Source organism: Onychostruthus taczanowskii, unplaced genomic scaffold, assembly GCF_017590055.1.
Source record: "Onychostruthus taczanowskii isolate IOZ18803 unplaced genomic scaffold, ASM1759005v1 scaffold6, whole genome shotgun sequence".
In the NCBI taxonomy this organism is placed as follows: Eukaryota; Metazoa; Chordata; class Aves; order Passeriformes; family Passeridae; genus Onychostruthus; species Onychostruthus taczanowskii.
Window position 1 is genome coordinate 8,866,571 of NW_024503679.1, and position 16,212 is coordinate 8,882,782.

The window sequence follows — 16,212 nt, forward strand, 5'->3', positions numbered from 1 at the left end:
TTTTATTTTTTAATTCTCAAAGCAACCTGTAGTTTTACTGTGTTTTTATTGGAACTGTTAATAAAGTGAGTCTGTTTTTTCATTTCTGTTGCTTACATATGAGACATTAGACTTTACATTAAAAAATATTTATCTTTGATATCTAATTTATTTGTAATGGGTTATATTTACTGATTCACACAGGCTATCTTTCCCATTAAACTTGTTTATAGAAATATGGTATAATCTTTATGCAAAGCAATGGTTTTGTTTTATTCTAGTTCTGTGAATTTCCAGCTATGTTTTGTGTCCTAGAAGTCTGGCTGAGCTCAGACTCAGCCCATGAAACTGCACTAAATTGCATATTTCATTAATAGAATTTTTCTGTTTGCTTTGGACGTTGTTCCTAGTATTTCGTAGCTTGGGGGAAAAGGCAAAAGAAAATAAATGAGTACAGTTGGTTTTTTACTCAGCCTTGCTGGAGATACAGAGGAGTTTCTCTTCTGCCTGTTGCAGGCAGGTCTGAGGAAGTCCAAGTCCCCACAGTTTGGTCATGCAGATACAGTGTCCATCCTCCCCAAGGGAGGACACTGAGGCTTGCAAATTAACATTTCCTGCTAAAATTTCTGGTAAAAGCTCCCAGCCAGAGCTATCAGCAGTCTGGATCACTGTCTGGGAAGAAGCACTTGGTGCAGGGGAGGAAGAAGGAAATGGTGACTGTGAACTTACTAATGGTGTCGCCAGACAGGACTTTAATGTCTGTTTTCTCTTGTTTGTTCTTTGGCATAAAGCTTTCACACTCTCAATAGAAGGCCCAGGGCTGCTGCATCCTCTCCCTAGAAAAACCAGCAGAGTGAGAAACATATTCTGGGTAGTTGCAAAACAGATTAGGCAGGCTTGTTTAATGCCAGAATTAGGATCTTGAGGGAGATTGATTTGGATGGAGGCCAGCTTTCCTTTCAGCTAATTATGGGGGTTTTGCATAGATGGACACTATTTAGTTATTTAATGAGTAAGCAGAGCCTCTCTCTTCCATAGTGCTCCTTCTTTTAGTTCATCTTTGTTATCCAAGTGGAATAAGGACGTCGCTGCCTGACTGAAGGTGCCATAGGGAGCTCTGTTCTGTGTGACACAAGAGCCACCTGTGCACAGCTCCAGCACTGCTTCCTGTTGTAAAACATGTGTGCCCCTCTCAGTCGCAACATCAGACCTTTTTAGATGAGACAGATAAATTCAGGTATCAATAAAATTGTGCAGAAGGTGATAGGCACCTGCTGATCCTAAAATTTGAGAAGTTGGAGTTGGTTTTGCTGCTCTAGTCTCGGCTCGGCTTGGCTCAAATTTTGCAGTCCTTGCAGGGAGGAGCAGAGAATCTGCCCATTTCAGAGGCAGCACATGGTGCTGGTGTTCAGACAGGCCCTGTGGAAGGGCCCACTCAAGGGTCTGAGGACTGGGAACCTGAGGAGTCTGATGAAGCTTCTGGGAAAAAAAAATTCTGACACCCACTCTCATTATAGGCAAGACAAGCATTGTTCTTTAATGTCTCTTCAAATGACACATGAAAAGTCCACGTCTGCTTGACCAAATGTACCTTTCAGTCACTGCTTATAAGCCTTCATGGTTTATAGAGCACTTATGCTAGGCAGTTTGCAGGTGAGAAGGTGTTTACATTAAAGATTTACTCAGTGTTTTTGCATCTTCTCTTCTTACCGCCCCCAAGTTACAGATCTTTGCAAACCTTTCAAACTTTGTGACTGCACCAGCTCTCTGTGACAAAGCTTTGCTGATGCCATGCAACTTGTAAAAGTATTTGATGCAAGTATCTCCAGATGTTATCTCTCTTTCCTGGAAATCTCAAGGTGAAATAATTTATATGAGGCTATTCAACCTCTATAGATTATTATCTGGATAATTTCGGCCTGTGTACTCAGTTTGAGACATGCTAACATGGTACCTGGAGAGAGTATATTTGGACTGTTGGGCAGGATTTCATCTTAAGTGGATATCTGATACCCAGCTGGATTTGTTTCCCAGTTAAGGACTACAATGTCAGAGTGCTTTATGGGTTTCCTTGATGATGGGTTGTTTATTAAAAAGCTGCCTTGTGGGAGACTCCTGTGCTGAGGCCTTGCCTGCCCCAGCTTTAATCCTGTGAAACTTCACTAGGAGTTGGTAATGTATTGATTGCTTGTGCGTTTCTATGGAGAAAGTCATGCTGCTGGTACAAAATAATAATTTATTTTGTACCAGCAGCATCTCCTTTGGCATATCCAGCTGTTCTTTTGTAAAGGAAATGATAGTCGTAGGCAGAAGATGCAGAGATTGCTTTGTATCAAAGATAATAGTATAATTACACAGGTTCTTTCATTTAAATGAAATAAAATGGAGTGTGCCTACCACAAATCCAGATAGAGTGAAATTATGTTTACAAGAAAACTAGAATGAAAAACTGCTTTGTTGCAATAAATTCTACTTAATTGCAGTTCTGATCATAATGAAAATCCCACTTTATTAAAGACATGCAGAGTTAGGGGGATTGGCATAACAGTAAAACGGTTCTATACTTAAGGGAAAAAAGAAGTGATCCCATCCCAGGCGTGTGATATTTAACGAGCCCTGTGGGCTGGCAGAAGCACTGTGTGTTACTGAACCAGAGTCAGGCAGAAAACCAGTGTCAGGTTTCAAACTACCCTGTAGGTCCCCAGGAATGAAGAGGCATCTGTATTAGGGGAAGCCAGTCACTCATCCCCTCTGCCAGTGGAGTTCCTAGTGGTCAAAAGAAAGGGATGCCTAGGACTCTTAAATCTTTTTGTCTGTTTTCTTCCTTATCATAAAACCTGAAGTTAGTCTGTTGCATTGGTTATAGCTGTGAACAAGCAAAATTAATGCTAAAACTTAGAGTGAAAAAAAGAGAATGTACTACAGTAAATTTCCTCAGTTTTTTAAAAAAAGGACATCTTGAATATGCCTGCAGTCTCAAGTCTTCATTTGTTGGTGACAAAGTTCCCTATTTAGAAAAGGTTTGACTGCCAAGAACTCCTCTTGGTTTTTCAAGTGTCACTTGACAGTTCTACTCAGTCTGAGAAGCATGTACTCAATAGACAAAAATACAGTTATGTGTATTATCAGTAATGAGCATTTCTCCTTTGCTCTACTGGCTGCTGTCCCCACTGACTTTGCATTTATTCTACCTGCAAAATCCCATCTCGGAGACAGCACCTTTGTTGTTGTTCAGGTTCCCTGGTTGCTCTGGTTCAAAGGTTCCCTGGCAGGGTGCTGGACAGAGCCCAGGTGAGTTTGTGCATCCTGAAGGTGGGCAGAGCACACCCCTTGAACCCTAAAGAGTTCTAGTGATGTCCAGCGGGTTCCCAGACACCTGAGTGAGCTGGGTGAAGATGTGTGTGGCAGATGGCTGGGAATAGGGAGGGTGGAGGAGAAGGAGGCAGCTTCATGCTGTCACCATCCAGTCTTGGAGGACTAAACTGGCACATCCGGGATGCCCACTTCTGCAGAGGCTGGAGATATGTGAGAGAAAGATAACAGATGGCAGCAAGTAGGAAAAATTACTGTGGTCACTAAAGCCTGAACTGTGTCAGCACACAAAATGTCTTAATAGCAACTATAGAAAAGCAAGTTTATTCCTTAAAAAATGGAGGTTTAGGACAAAATGGAGATCTTCTAGGAAGCCTAGCAGATCTACTGACTGAATTATGCTATTTTTGGGCTGTACCCTCTTGCTTTGCTTCGTCTGTTTGTGAAGATTGCAGTGTTGGTAGATCAAGCCATGAAAAGTTTGTCTGGCATAAAGTAGTTGGAAAACTTCCTGGTAGACTGGAACTTCCTTTTTGTTAGATGAGTCTGTTCAAATCCAGATGGTTCAAAGAAAACTGTCACTGAAATTCATATTCATAAGGAAGAAATGAAAACTGATAATGGAGTTCTGTTGTATTCTGCTGTAATCATCTCTAAAATAAAATTAGTAAGTGGTATCCACCAGAAAAAAGAGCACTAGCTGGTAGATAGAAAAAGAGATTAGCACTTACTGCTGTACTTCAGGATCTTGCAGAATCACAAGAGAGCAAGCAGTTTTAATAATATTAAACAATAGAACCACTGTGCCATATTTAAGTCTCCCAGAGTGCCATGCAGTTCAACTGTTAAAATGCAGGCAGGAAGAATTTCCCTCAGGGCCAGAAGAATGTTGTATTTGTACTAAAGTGTCTGCTCAAGCGGGGGGGATGGAAAGTCAGCCACAGCTTGCCTGTAAAATTAATACACCTGAGGCAACAGCAGACGAGTGAGAAGTTCCTTTCCCATTTGACAAAGGTGTTGGTAAAGCCAAAGGTTGCATTTATTTGTTTGGAGTTACGTGAACCCCGATATATTTAATGCTCTGATTTTGAACACGTCTTGGCCGATGACCTGCAAGCCTTACAGACCAGTTTCTTCTCTGTTGACTTGGCCAGCCTTTGCATCTGGGTAAAAGTTACTGCTGCCAGCAGATGAGAGAGGATAGCACACTGAAACTTTTCTAGCAGTGCTGGTGTACGAGGCGTGAGTTGGTCCCCAGAGCTCAGTTACAGCTCTCCCAGCCAGTGGAATGACCAGACTTGTGTCAGCTGAGGGGAGGAGGGGAGAGGAAACAAGTCTCTCAGCCTTCTGGGCACATTGTTTTTATGTGGCTGCTGTTGAATCATTTTGTGAGATACAGCGTGGCTGGTCCTGATTGCAAAGGGGAAAACAGAGCAGTCTCAGGGCTGCTGGAGTGCAAGGGAAGAGCTGCTGAAACTCAGCAAGTTGCAGTATCCACCCAGATGTGCTGTTCAGCTGCCCATGAGGTACCATCTCACAGAGGCAATCACAACCCCTACCCTCCTGTAAGCCCAGAGTACCAGGGGTGCCTGACTGCAGGACATCTGCTCTGAAGTGCAGGGTATTGTATCTGACCCTTGAATTTTGTCAGAAACCAATAAAACATGGACTTAGGAGCTAGTGCCTTAAAGATGACCTCTTTATTTTTTCTTCATCTGAAGCAATTCAGTTTCTGCATGTTGCACATTCTGCTCCTGTTTGAACAGCTGAAAATGTTCTTACTGTTTTGGGTGATGGTTTTGGTTTTTTTTTTTTTTTTTTTTTTTTTTTTTTTTTTTTTTTTTTTTTTTTTTTATAAAGGCATCAATTTCTTCAACCTATGTATAGAAAACCATTATTATAGGGTTTAAAAAATTCTTCTAAAGTACAGGCCAGATCATTTAAGCTGCTGGTTTTCTCTTAGTGCAGGATATAACTACAGATACTGCACAGCATGCCCTCACCACAGAGAAATACTTGACTATAGTTTAGTGAGCAGTCCAGGGATGCAATATGGGGAGACCTCACAGCCTCCAGACAATGGAGAAGTTCTTGCCAACACTTTCAGTCAGAAAGTGGGACCTTAATGAAGACCCCAGTGAGCCATCTCAAGATTATGAAGACTTTGGGCACTTTAAATTCTGGGCTGGTTGGTCAGAATGGGGTTTGGCAAAATGACAACCATGAGGCACAGCCCAAAGTTAAGGTTGTTCACACTTGTTGTGGAGTGTATGGTTCACTATTTTTTCTCTTCTAAAGAGACAAATAGATGAAATTTCAAGCCCAGTGTACTTGTGCATAAAATGCAGGTCTAAAAGGGGCCTTTGAATCAGGTAGATGCTGCAGCAAATATAATTTGCTGGATTTGATATGAGAACTGGTTTCCATTCAACTTTGTTCTCACTGGACAGAAAACTCAGTGTGGATTAATGAGTAAATGGCTCTCTTTTTCTGACTTGGCTGATGTGTTCCATCCCTTTTTGCTGTGTGATTCATTGACAGTGAGGACTCTTGTGTAAGTATGTAGTGTGAGATTTACAGAGTTGCTTTGCAGGAGTTGTATCTGCTTAGAAACCTACAGTACAGCTGTGATTGCCAAGATGTGATATAACTTGTTTGAATTATCACCAACACAATTCTGAATTTCAGAAATAAGTGGGTGTTTCTCAAGTGTCAGCCGTGTGGTCCCAGTATGACCAGTGCCTGCTGCTGTAAGTTGGCCAGCAAGCAGGAGCGCTGGACACCCTGCCCAGGGGTGCCAGGGCTCAGGACAAGGGGGGCTGGAGTTGTCCCACTCCCTCAGTGCCTCAGTTCCTTTGAATGTCAAAATGAAACCAGTAACCTCCCTTTTCAATGTTGGAGATCTGTGCAATTGTTCCATAGGCACACTGAGTGATAATGGCATTTATTTTATCATTTCAATACCATATCGGGACCTAAAAACGTCCCCCAGTTTGTCAGCCTGTTCTGTGTAAAAGTTCAGGCTTTTACCAGTGTCAGGGACTGCTGGCTGGCTTTTTCTGCTGTCATTGTACAACGTGACCACAGTGGGCCACTCGTCTGGGCCAGAGGCCATGCAGGCCTCACCACAGTGCAGATGATAATCCAAGTCACTTTGGGACAGCATCGTTAATTATTCCCAGCCAAACAGAATGATTCACTTTTGCATGTGCTACGCTTGCAGTTTGATATCCAAAGTTTCCTGTAAAGCATAAGGGGAGAACTTATAAACAGTAGAAAATGGGAGTTCTTGATTATGTCTGAAGTGTGCAAGAAGGCAGCAAGTGTGATTTCCCAACAGCATTGCTGCAGTTCTGTTCTAACTTGGCTTCACTCATTGCACTGAGGAAATGCAGTGGGCAACCAGGCCCAAAACACAAACAAACAAACATATATAATAGTGGTTGGCATGTGTGGCAAGCTGAACATAAGCCAAAATCAGCTGTGCCAGTGAGAATCCTGGTGGAGCTTGGATAGCCCTTGTGTTCAGCCCTGTGCCGGCGCTCCTGTAAAGCAGTCCCAGTCCCACCAGGGTGTAAATTTCCTGGGAGGCTTCCTCAGGACCTGGGTCAACAGAAAAATTGCCACCAGGCTGAGTAATGGAAGAGTTGCTGGATTTTGGGAGCAGGAAAAGTGTTGCCAGTTCACTAGGAATAAGAAAGTGGGTCCCGTGGCTGGTTACATGCCCAGAGAGAAGGGCCAGCATCCTGATGTGAGAGCTCTGGCAACTCATTACACTCAATAAAGCTTTTCTTCTGACAAAAACTGCAAGCTGTCGAAATTGTGTGTTGCTAATGATGTGAGTTGGAGGCCAGAGTTGGGCTCTGGAGCTCATTTATGTAAAACAGGCTCAAAAACTTAAGATACAGATTAAGAAAACAGAGGGTGTGTTACCCATCACTTACTGTCTGCTGTGTTGTTACATGGCAGCATTGTGGATAATTTTTCTAGGAATCAATTTAAACCAGGAAATAGATAAAAGAAAAATTATACCAGAACAAAACATTGAGTGATCTGCAGGCCTTGTGATACAGATATAGATCTGTATTCGTTTGTTGAGAGAGATGCATCAGTGAGAACACGATTTAGATTAATCTAAATGCAAGATTTTATCAAAGCACTGAGTCAGGATGCTACATTATGAGTTCAGAGTCTGTGACATTTGTCTACATCTTTTATGAAGCAGAAATAAGAAAAAAATCAAGGACTGCAATAACTGGTTTCATCCAGGTTGAAGAGCAGTTTTGGTAAATTTTAATCGCCTTTCAGAACTCATGTCTTTGTATTTCAGCAAAGAATAAACTGACTCTGTACAGCATAGGGTCTTTGAAGGCCAAGTTTACCTTTGTCCTTGAGTCTGTTGAGCACAGGCAGAAACCTTGGACACTTTGTTCTCTCTTATTCTTTATTCAAACTGTTGTGGCTTCCAAACAACAAAAGAAAGAGCTGCTCAGGGCCAGACTCCCACTTCATTTACACTGGAGTAAATCCAGTATATTTTCCTTGTATTGCTCTTGTGTTTCATTGTATTTAGTTTCAATTGCTCTGGATTTCACTGGATTTGCTAACCAGGTTGGAATTCAGTCTGTGGACTATAAAATTAATTTTATGCTCTGAACAGCTGTGCCTTTTAGGAATATCTGCTTGGACAGCATTTTATCTTACTTGCACTGATGTTGAGTTGGTAACAAAAGAGTGCTGTCAAAGTGTGTAAGGAAGACATGAACAGTGATGTTCAGTGTCCAGCAGAAAGCACATGGAAAATAGGAAGCTGAGTCTTAAGTCATCTATGTAGGTTCATTTCCTTGGAGAAGGAAAAAGGTAAATGAACATGGATCAGTTACTGTTCATATACTTCAAAAAGTGATCAGTGTTATGATAAGCAAAGAAAAATGTGAATTGTGAAAACTTGATCCTGAACATGGAGACTTTCTTGCCCAGAAGTATGAGCTGCAACAAGTCACAACACCTCTTTCTGTTGAGAAAGAGGAGCCATGCTGGACCTGGCTGGACAAGATCCTATACCTTGTCATGCCAGTTTGTAGAAAATTGTTTATTCCCAGCTTTCAGCATCCAGGAAGATTTGGCTAAGGTTTCTGAGAAAGTACATCATTATGCAGGATTCAAATCTCTGCAGCAAATAGAACCTGAATCAATAAAAGTTTAGGGGATGGTACAAATCAATCAGTTCATTTGAGCCTTTGTTTTCTGGGGTGACAAATCTATGCCTAAAATGGTAGGTTAAGAGAAAGGATATTTTGCCTTTGTACAATGAATCTGTTTTTCTTAGAATTACAAAATATGTTAACAGTCCTGTGGTTTCCAGCATATCTTGATAATGAAGACTGTTAATTCTTACTGTGATGAGTCAACTCATGCAGATTCATATCATGTACCTACTATATGTAGAAAATATAAGTATGTGTTTTAAAATCAGATAAAAAATGTTGATTATATCTTAAAACATTGATCTGAGGAAAATTATTAATTTTGCTGGCTGTATTCCAATAGGACCAGCAGCGAAGTCATGTGTCTAATCACTGTAGTTATTTGTCATATATTACAATGAGTCAGAGATTCTGACTGTCTGCCCACTGAATGCAGATGTTGCCCTCCAGCAGCAGCTTCCACCTGCAATCCATTCAGCAGAAGTTCATGGCACCTCTTTGTTCCAGCGAGCTGCAGGAAAAAGCAGCTGTGCTCGCCGGGCAGAGGCGAGAGGAGCAGCAGGAGCAGAAGTGCTGCCAGCTGCCCCAGGGAGAGGTGCTGTCAGGAGGCCAGGGCTGTGCAAGGAATGGCCGGAGTAGGAGCCACTCCTGTCGCCAGCACAGCTGCTGCTGTGGCAGAAAGGAAGGGATGGAGCACTGCGGATGTCAAAGGAGCATTCCTGCTGCCCCAGGCACCAGCAGCTCCCCTCCACCACCTTCCATGGGTGGGCAGTGCTGAGTGTTGCTTTGGAATGCACAGGGCTCTGCTTTAAAACATCCGCAAAAACTTCGGCAAAGAGGTCTCCTAAGAAAATCAGCCTCCAGAATGAATGCATTTGCACCTCCATAGCAGGAGTATTGCATGAAGGTTAGTAGCCAAAGGATTTTTTAGGAGCTGGTTCTACCCAGAATTTTAGGTGTGCTCTCCTCTTTAATGGGTAATGGTAAGAGATATTTTGGAGAATGCCAGAGTACACCACTTCTAGAAAACAGGAGACCTATGGGGTGCATAGATCTGTCCCTGTCACCAGCCAGGCAATTTATCCCCAAAGGGAGCATGTGAATCAAGATGGCTTTATGTCCACCCTTTATTCCTTTCTGTATTTATTCATTGAGCAAGTGCATTTGAAGTTTTTCTAGCAGTAGGAAGAGAGAAAAAAACAATCCAGCAGTGATGAACAGACTATTCCTGTAGATTCTGTTCTGGTAAAATATGAGGAATGACTCATAGAAAGAAGTACTTTACCAGGTTACATTGGGCCAACGCTGCCTGTGTTGTACTTTAATCAGATCAGTCACAGTTGTGTAGGTCTGTGTTTTTAAAGCTTATTTCACTTGTTTTTATTTACCCAATACTCACTTTTCTCAGGGCATTGGAAACATGGACTATTTCTATCAGCAATTTCAATGTTTGCAATGCATCTGCTACAACACAGAGATAATTTCTGGCGAGTGTTGAGCTGCTGACAGCAGTCAGTGGATGACCTTCCCTGTTGACAGCTGTCAATCACTTACAGCTTGTGCTATTGCCTTGCGATGAATCCCACTTCGTACCAGAGGCAGGGCTGGTTCCACAGGACAAAAAAATGCAGTGTTCAAATCGGAAAGGCAAATTTGAGGAGAAATAAGTCTGCTACCAGCAGTGGTTCAGGGGTCGGAGAACGTGGAATGGCTGCAGTTGCTGTGTGTGTGTTTGAGGAGCCGCAGGCACACGCGCTGCGCTTACGGACTCTGCGTCTGCAGCTCTTTGGCAACAGACCCAGCTCTATCACATCAATTCCAGGAACCCACAACCAGTTCTACCTCTGTCTCCTCAGACACTCTTCCCAATCTGTGCCTGCCTGGAAGGCTGTCACATGCCTAAGTCGCGTCTGCCAATCTGAAAATGTAGTCGAGCTTTTCAACTAGGAAAGAAATTCCAAGGAAGAAGTAGAAGAAAGTGTGAGTGAATAAAGATGTGCTTGTGCAGTTACTATACGTGTGAGCTTTGGCTGTGTTTGATTTTGTTACAAGTTTGCAGCATTAGAGGTATTTTAAAAGCTCATTTAGTTGAGCAATAGTTGAGAGTTTCTGCTAATCCTTGCTGAAGCCTTGATTTTTGACACAATACTTAATTGGCGTGTTACTTCTCAGGGCTACCTGCAGCACACAGAAAGTTTAAATGATTAATCAAGTTGTTTGAGCAGATTTCAACAGGATTAAGAATTAACTGGAGTTCACCAAAATTTTCCAGCTGAGATGCAGACAAGGCTTTGATTCTACTCTACTCAGGACAGCAAGTTAATGTGTAACAAGACAGGTTATCTCATCTGGACACTTCTTGTGACATAGGCGTAAATGGTGCATAGACAGGTATTTTCATTGTAGCAATAGCCACAGATTTCTGGCAGGAAAGTGATTTTCAGGCTCAGTCCTTTAAATACTTCAATTACTATTCGTTCACAAACTTCTTAAAAGAAAGGAGCATCTGAAAAGCAATAACTGGCAATACTGTGTTTATCTCATTTGTTAAAATTCTCCTTGGTCTGGGACTGATAGTCCAGGGGTACACTGGCAGGGTAGGTGGGGTTCTGCATCCCCCCAGGTGCCAGTGAAGTTCAGCTCTGGATCTGAACCTTCCAGCTCAGGCATTGCCCGGTGACCCGGGACACTCACTGTTTTATGCTGGCAGGTAGAGTGAACAAAAGTCCAAGGTTTGATTTTGAGTACAGCTCTGGACAGAGAAGCAACTGTGAAAAGGCATCTTTTAGGTATCTTTTGCTCAAATGACATGCTCTCTCCGTGTCCTTCAGGCATTTCTGCTGATCTTACTGATTCAGGATGGATAGTTACTCCTGTTAGTGCTGCAAAACCAGAAACACTGGTGCAAAGAGCTGGATTCTCCCCTGTTATGTGTGCTATCAGCAAAAGTCTCTGCTGTTTTGTAGTGCAGATTTTGAATAATTGGATGATGTACCACAGGGGAGAGTAAAGCAGCTTGAGTTTTCCATCTGAAGAGAGATTTTTGGTCTCAAGATCAGAAAAAAAATAAATTACTGGAGTGTATTTAAACTAAGCTGATGTGACCACAATGACTGAATAAATCTGAAACCCCTCCATGTCATTTTACCATCAGCTCTTAAAGGCCCACTTAAGCAAGACAGGCAAACACTGGTTCCTGGCATGCTTTTATAGGCACTGTGTTGCCATTTTGCCTTGACTCATGTTTGTTGCTTATTTAATGTTGCAGTGATGACTTCCAAGTTGATAAATAAATAAAATCACAAATGACATACTCTTAGGGCTGAGCAATGGAGCATTAAGGTCATGGAAAGAGTGGAGCATGCACTTCTAAAAGATTTTTCTGTGGGATGTGCTGATGATTCTTTGAAACTGCTTATGGGAAAAATTATAGGTTGCAAAGCAATAAATCTGATCTTCAAGTGGGTTTTAATTTTGAAAAAGAACAATGTAAAAATGCCACCTTTGTGCTCAACAGCCCTTTTCTTTTAATGTTTCAGTTCAGAGATGTCTCACGTTTACTGCATTGCCAAAGACTATTTTCTTCTGATTTCTTAACTCCAGTTACTTTTGAAGAGTCTGTGTGACTCCAAGGACCAATGGTTGGACTTTGTTCCCCATTCAAGATAGGAAACATTTTTATTCCTGCTTTTTAACTTTTATTTCTGAAGTACATTGAAAGTGCTGATGCTTGCCTGGTGGGAATTCTCAGAGAACCAAGCCTGTGTAATCCTACTAGAGTGTCCTTCTGTATTTATGTGTTTAACTCCCTTAGAAGTAGTCTTATACCAGTTGAAGAGTCATTCACGTTGAAGTTTGATTAATGATACAAAAGAGAAGCAGTTGTGATAAACAGCATTGTGGTCTTTGCCCTCCTTCCCACGGAGGGACAAGTGAGGGGGAAGGATCCTGGCTGAGTTACACAGAATCACTAGGCTGGAAGTGACCTTCAAGACCATCAAGTCCAAAGAATATAAAAACAACCCAGGAGGGCAGTTGTCCTGAGGACAAGCTGTCTTCCCACTAAAGACTGAGTCAAAGAAGGTGTTAAGCACCTCTGCCTTCTCCTCACCTGCAGGGACTGAGTTCCCTCCTGCATCCAGTAGAGAGCAAAGGTTGGTCTTACCCTTCCTTTTGCCATTAATATATTTGTAAAAACATTTTTTATTATCCTTTACAAAATTTGCCAAATTAAGTTCAAACTGAGCTTTGGCCTCTGCAATTTTTTCCCTACATACCCTAGCAACCCCATTAAATACTTCCTGAGAGACCTGACCCTCCTTCCAAAGATGACCATCCTCTTTTTATTCCTAAGTTCCTTCAAAACTTCATTGTCCATCCAGGCTCCACCAGTCTATTTCCCTTTCCCACCAGGCTGGGAAATAGACTTCACCAGTTTATTTGCCTTTCACTTCCCCTAATACTCCTTAGTCTTTCTACTTCCTTCCTGAGCTCGGCCACCAGCAAAAGATCATTCACCTGCTCACACTGCAGGCAGGCATCTTCTGTAACTCCCTCTGGAACCACTGATAGCTGAAACACTCCACACAGGAATGGGTCTGGACACACACATCCTTTCTGGGGGTTCTGTTTGGCTACATACACACTTGTACTAACTGCAGCTTTTGATCGTGCAAAAACCATTGCTAACCAAAAACCCCAAAACCAAACCAACCAAATCAGAACAAACAACAAACTGAAAACCCCACTAGCAGGAGGAAACCCTTAACCCTGCCTGCAGAGCTGCCGTGCCCACTCCGGGTCACCGCGCTGCCCTTTTAATCACCCGCCTGTGCTTGGGTGACCAACGAGTTCCTGCATCCTGACCTGTGGTACCTGAGCAGAGCCTGATGTGGGAATCACTGACATGTCAAAAGCATGGTGCATGGCAGTGTTTTTGCAGGGTTTTTCAAACAAAGCTGCATGCAGAATACATGCTTCATCCCAACACATTGCTGAGTTCTGCAGCCTTCCCTGCAGGGGTTGGGTGGGCAGCAGGGAATGCAGCAAAATGCTCCTGGAGAAATGAAATCAGTGTGTTTCTGTAGCAGCCTTGGGCACCTGTTACATTTGAAATTCTAAAAGAAGAATTATGTATTTTTGCATTTCTCCTGGAGCTTTAATGCTTTTTTGGACTTTAAAAGAAGCAGTTTTTAAACACTTCCATGTTTTGCAGAACAGCTGGAATGATACAGAGGATACAGAAAAATAACAATCTGTCTCTGAGACTTTCATGTCTAATCTGTTAGTTTGCATTTAAAATAACAATAAAAAATTACTTGAAGACTAGCTTGTTATTTTCTAACTGTTATTGCAGCTTAGCATATAAATGTACAAAACCAGAATAAGATGAAGATGCAGCCTCATAATGATAGCAATATATCTCTCAGACAATGGTAGATAAAAGAGGTAACAGAGATAATTTTTCTTCTTCCTTAGGTATTATTCATTAATAAGTTCCCTTCTTATTTCTTCTAGGCACCAGTAACAGATGTGCAGTTTGGCCCTATGAGACTTCATCAAGATCAACTTCAGGTAACACAGAAGTTCAAACTGAAGTCTTGATTTCTAAAATATCACAGATGTTAGCTTAAAATTTATGACTGGAATTTTTTGGATTATAGAAATCTTCACAGAGAATTTTGCTGAAGAGATAATGTGCACATAATAGATTTTTATAATGACATTCTATCTATGTGATATCCTAAAACCCCTGCCTGTTTTCTCCAACCATCTCTCAGCTCATAAAAATAGAGTTATCTATTTTTTCTGCTATCAGTTACCTTGTAATCAATTCAGTTTGTGCCTCATTTTGTATTTTACTGGTAGTAATCAAAATTGTAGTAATTTTACTGGTCTTAGTCAAAATCTCATCAAACTGATACCAAGCCAATCAAACTTGCAATATTATTACAAAAGATATGAAGTGCAAAATATATATTTTTAATTGTTCATTACTGACTGACAATAATTAATCCTCTTTTATCCCTTTATTAATAAATGGTTTATGTCCTTTTCCCCCATACTTTGCCTGGGATGGACATGAGGTTTAGAGTTATATGACTCCTTTGGAAATTCTCCCATAATCAAGGCATACAGAACCATTAATCATCCAAGATGTTCCTCTGTCAGTAATTGCAAAACTCCTCGGCAATGTGAACCTAATAATTTGAAAAAGTCTGTCTTAAGAGCTGCAGTTTAACATCTTCTTCTTGAGCCATTGTCAGAAGAGTAGTATCATGAAAAATCAGATCTTAGGACATCCTTATCCATCCCCAAAGTCAGAATAGTTCTTGAGTATTTCTGCCACCTGTATTGTTTTTAATGATTGTATCACTTTTGTCCAGTCGTAGAGCACTCTGAAATGCAACTGATTTATCCTGGTGATATAGCTGGCAGGTGTGAGGGAAGGAGAAGGTAGGCAACATCACCTACCAGGGTCGATCATACAGCTCAGATCTCCTGACTCTGTCCTGTTTTTGAAACCCATTCTTCCCCTCTTAAGGAGTGGTACAGATTAACTTCACTAAACACAGCCCAGACTATGACATGTTTTTTGCAAACAGTTTTGCAGGTTGCTATAAAATGAACCTGAACTGAATGTGTGCAAAATTCTTCATTCTTACAAAAATATGCAGTACATGGAAATGTTAAGATTTACTGGTAGACATTTCACCAGCCTGGTCCAAAGTGTAACAGCACTGGAGTTCCTAAAATCACACAGAAGATAAACAGCAGTGGGATGTGATGTGAGTTACACATGCTTCACTTTGCCTGACCAGAACATATCTGAGTGTGGTTTGATTCAACTTCTGAAAGATTGGTGTCTTGGGACAATAGACCAAATACTGGCTTAGTTACCCATCTCTCCCAAAAGGCTGCATGTGCTGAGCCATGCCCAAAATCAACACAGATCGATAGTCTGCCATGCTGTATTCTTTCAGGCAAGAGAAGTTCTCTTCAGCAAACATTATCCTGATACAAAGCACGACTACATCAGTGAGTCTTCCTCAGCAGACTTTGTTCATCTTCTTTGCTGTATTAAATCCTAGATCTGGAAATAAATCTTAAAGGAATTGGGCCTTATCATACTTTTAGTCTATAGGCATTGTGTTGATTTAAAAAGGCTTAGAGAGATTAGTTACTGGCAATTACATGGCAAGTTAGGACAGAGCAAATAGTGGCTCACAGGTCTGACCTCCAGTTCTGGATTGCAGCTATGATAATCTCCTTCTGTCATATAAATCCCATGGCAGGCTTTGTGTAGGAGTCACACAGGGACATACTCCATATACAGTGGTACTGCTTATGAGTTCAGTCTGGCATGAGTTCCTTTTGACCAGCCAGTCCAGAATTTCCAGAAATCCCAAGGAGTGGGCAGCATCCAATACTTCGGAGAATTAGGATGAGATGGAAAGGACAGCAGACTTTTTGTCATGCCACTGAAGCAGCATTAAATACTGATTCACACAAGATGAACTATAGAGTTTTGTTGTTGTTGTTGTTGTGGTTTTATTTTTTTCCTCTCTCCTGGAGTATGATCCTGGCAAGAAAAATAAACCCCAAGAAAAAGGCTGAATGTGAGACAGTTTCAGAGAAGTGGACTCACTGTTGGTTCATGTACACTCTCTAAAATACAGGCATCTTGTCTCAGCTGATTGCCTGAGCTCTCTCT

General features: G+C 41.6%; 1 protein-coding gene across 6 annotated transcripts in view; it reads left to right on the forward strand.

Moving 5' to 3' along the window:
- Positions 1 to 16,212, forward strand: part of PDE8A (phosphodiesterase 8A) — a 152,553-nt gene that overhangs the window by 94,691 nt on the left and 41,650 nt on the right. For all 6 annotated transcript variants that reach the window (XM_041418858.1, XM_041418859.1, XM_041418853.1 and 3 more), the window contains exon 2: positions 14,016 to 14,072. In XM_041418858.1, coding sequence (XP_041274792.1) covers positions 14,016 to 14,072 — 57 coding nt within the window. The remainder of the gene's footprint in view (positions 1 to 14,015; positions 14,073 to 16,212) is intronic.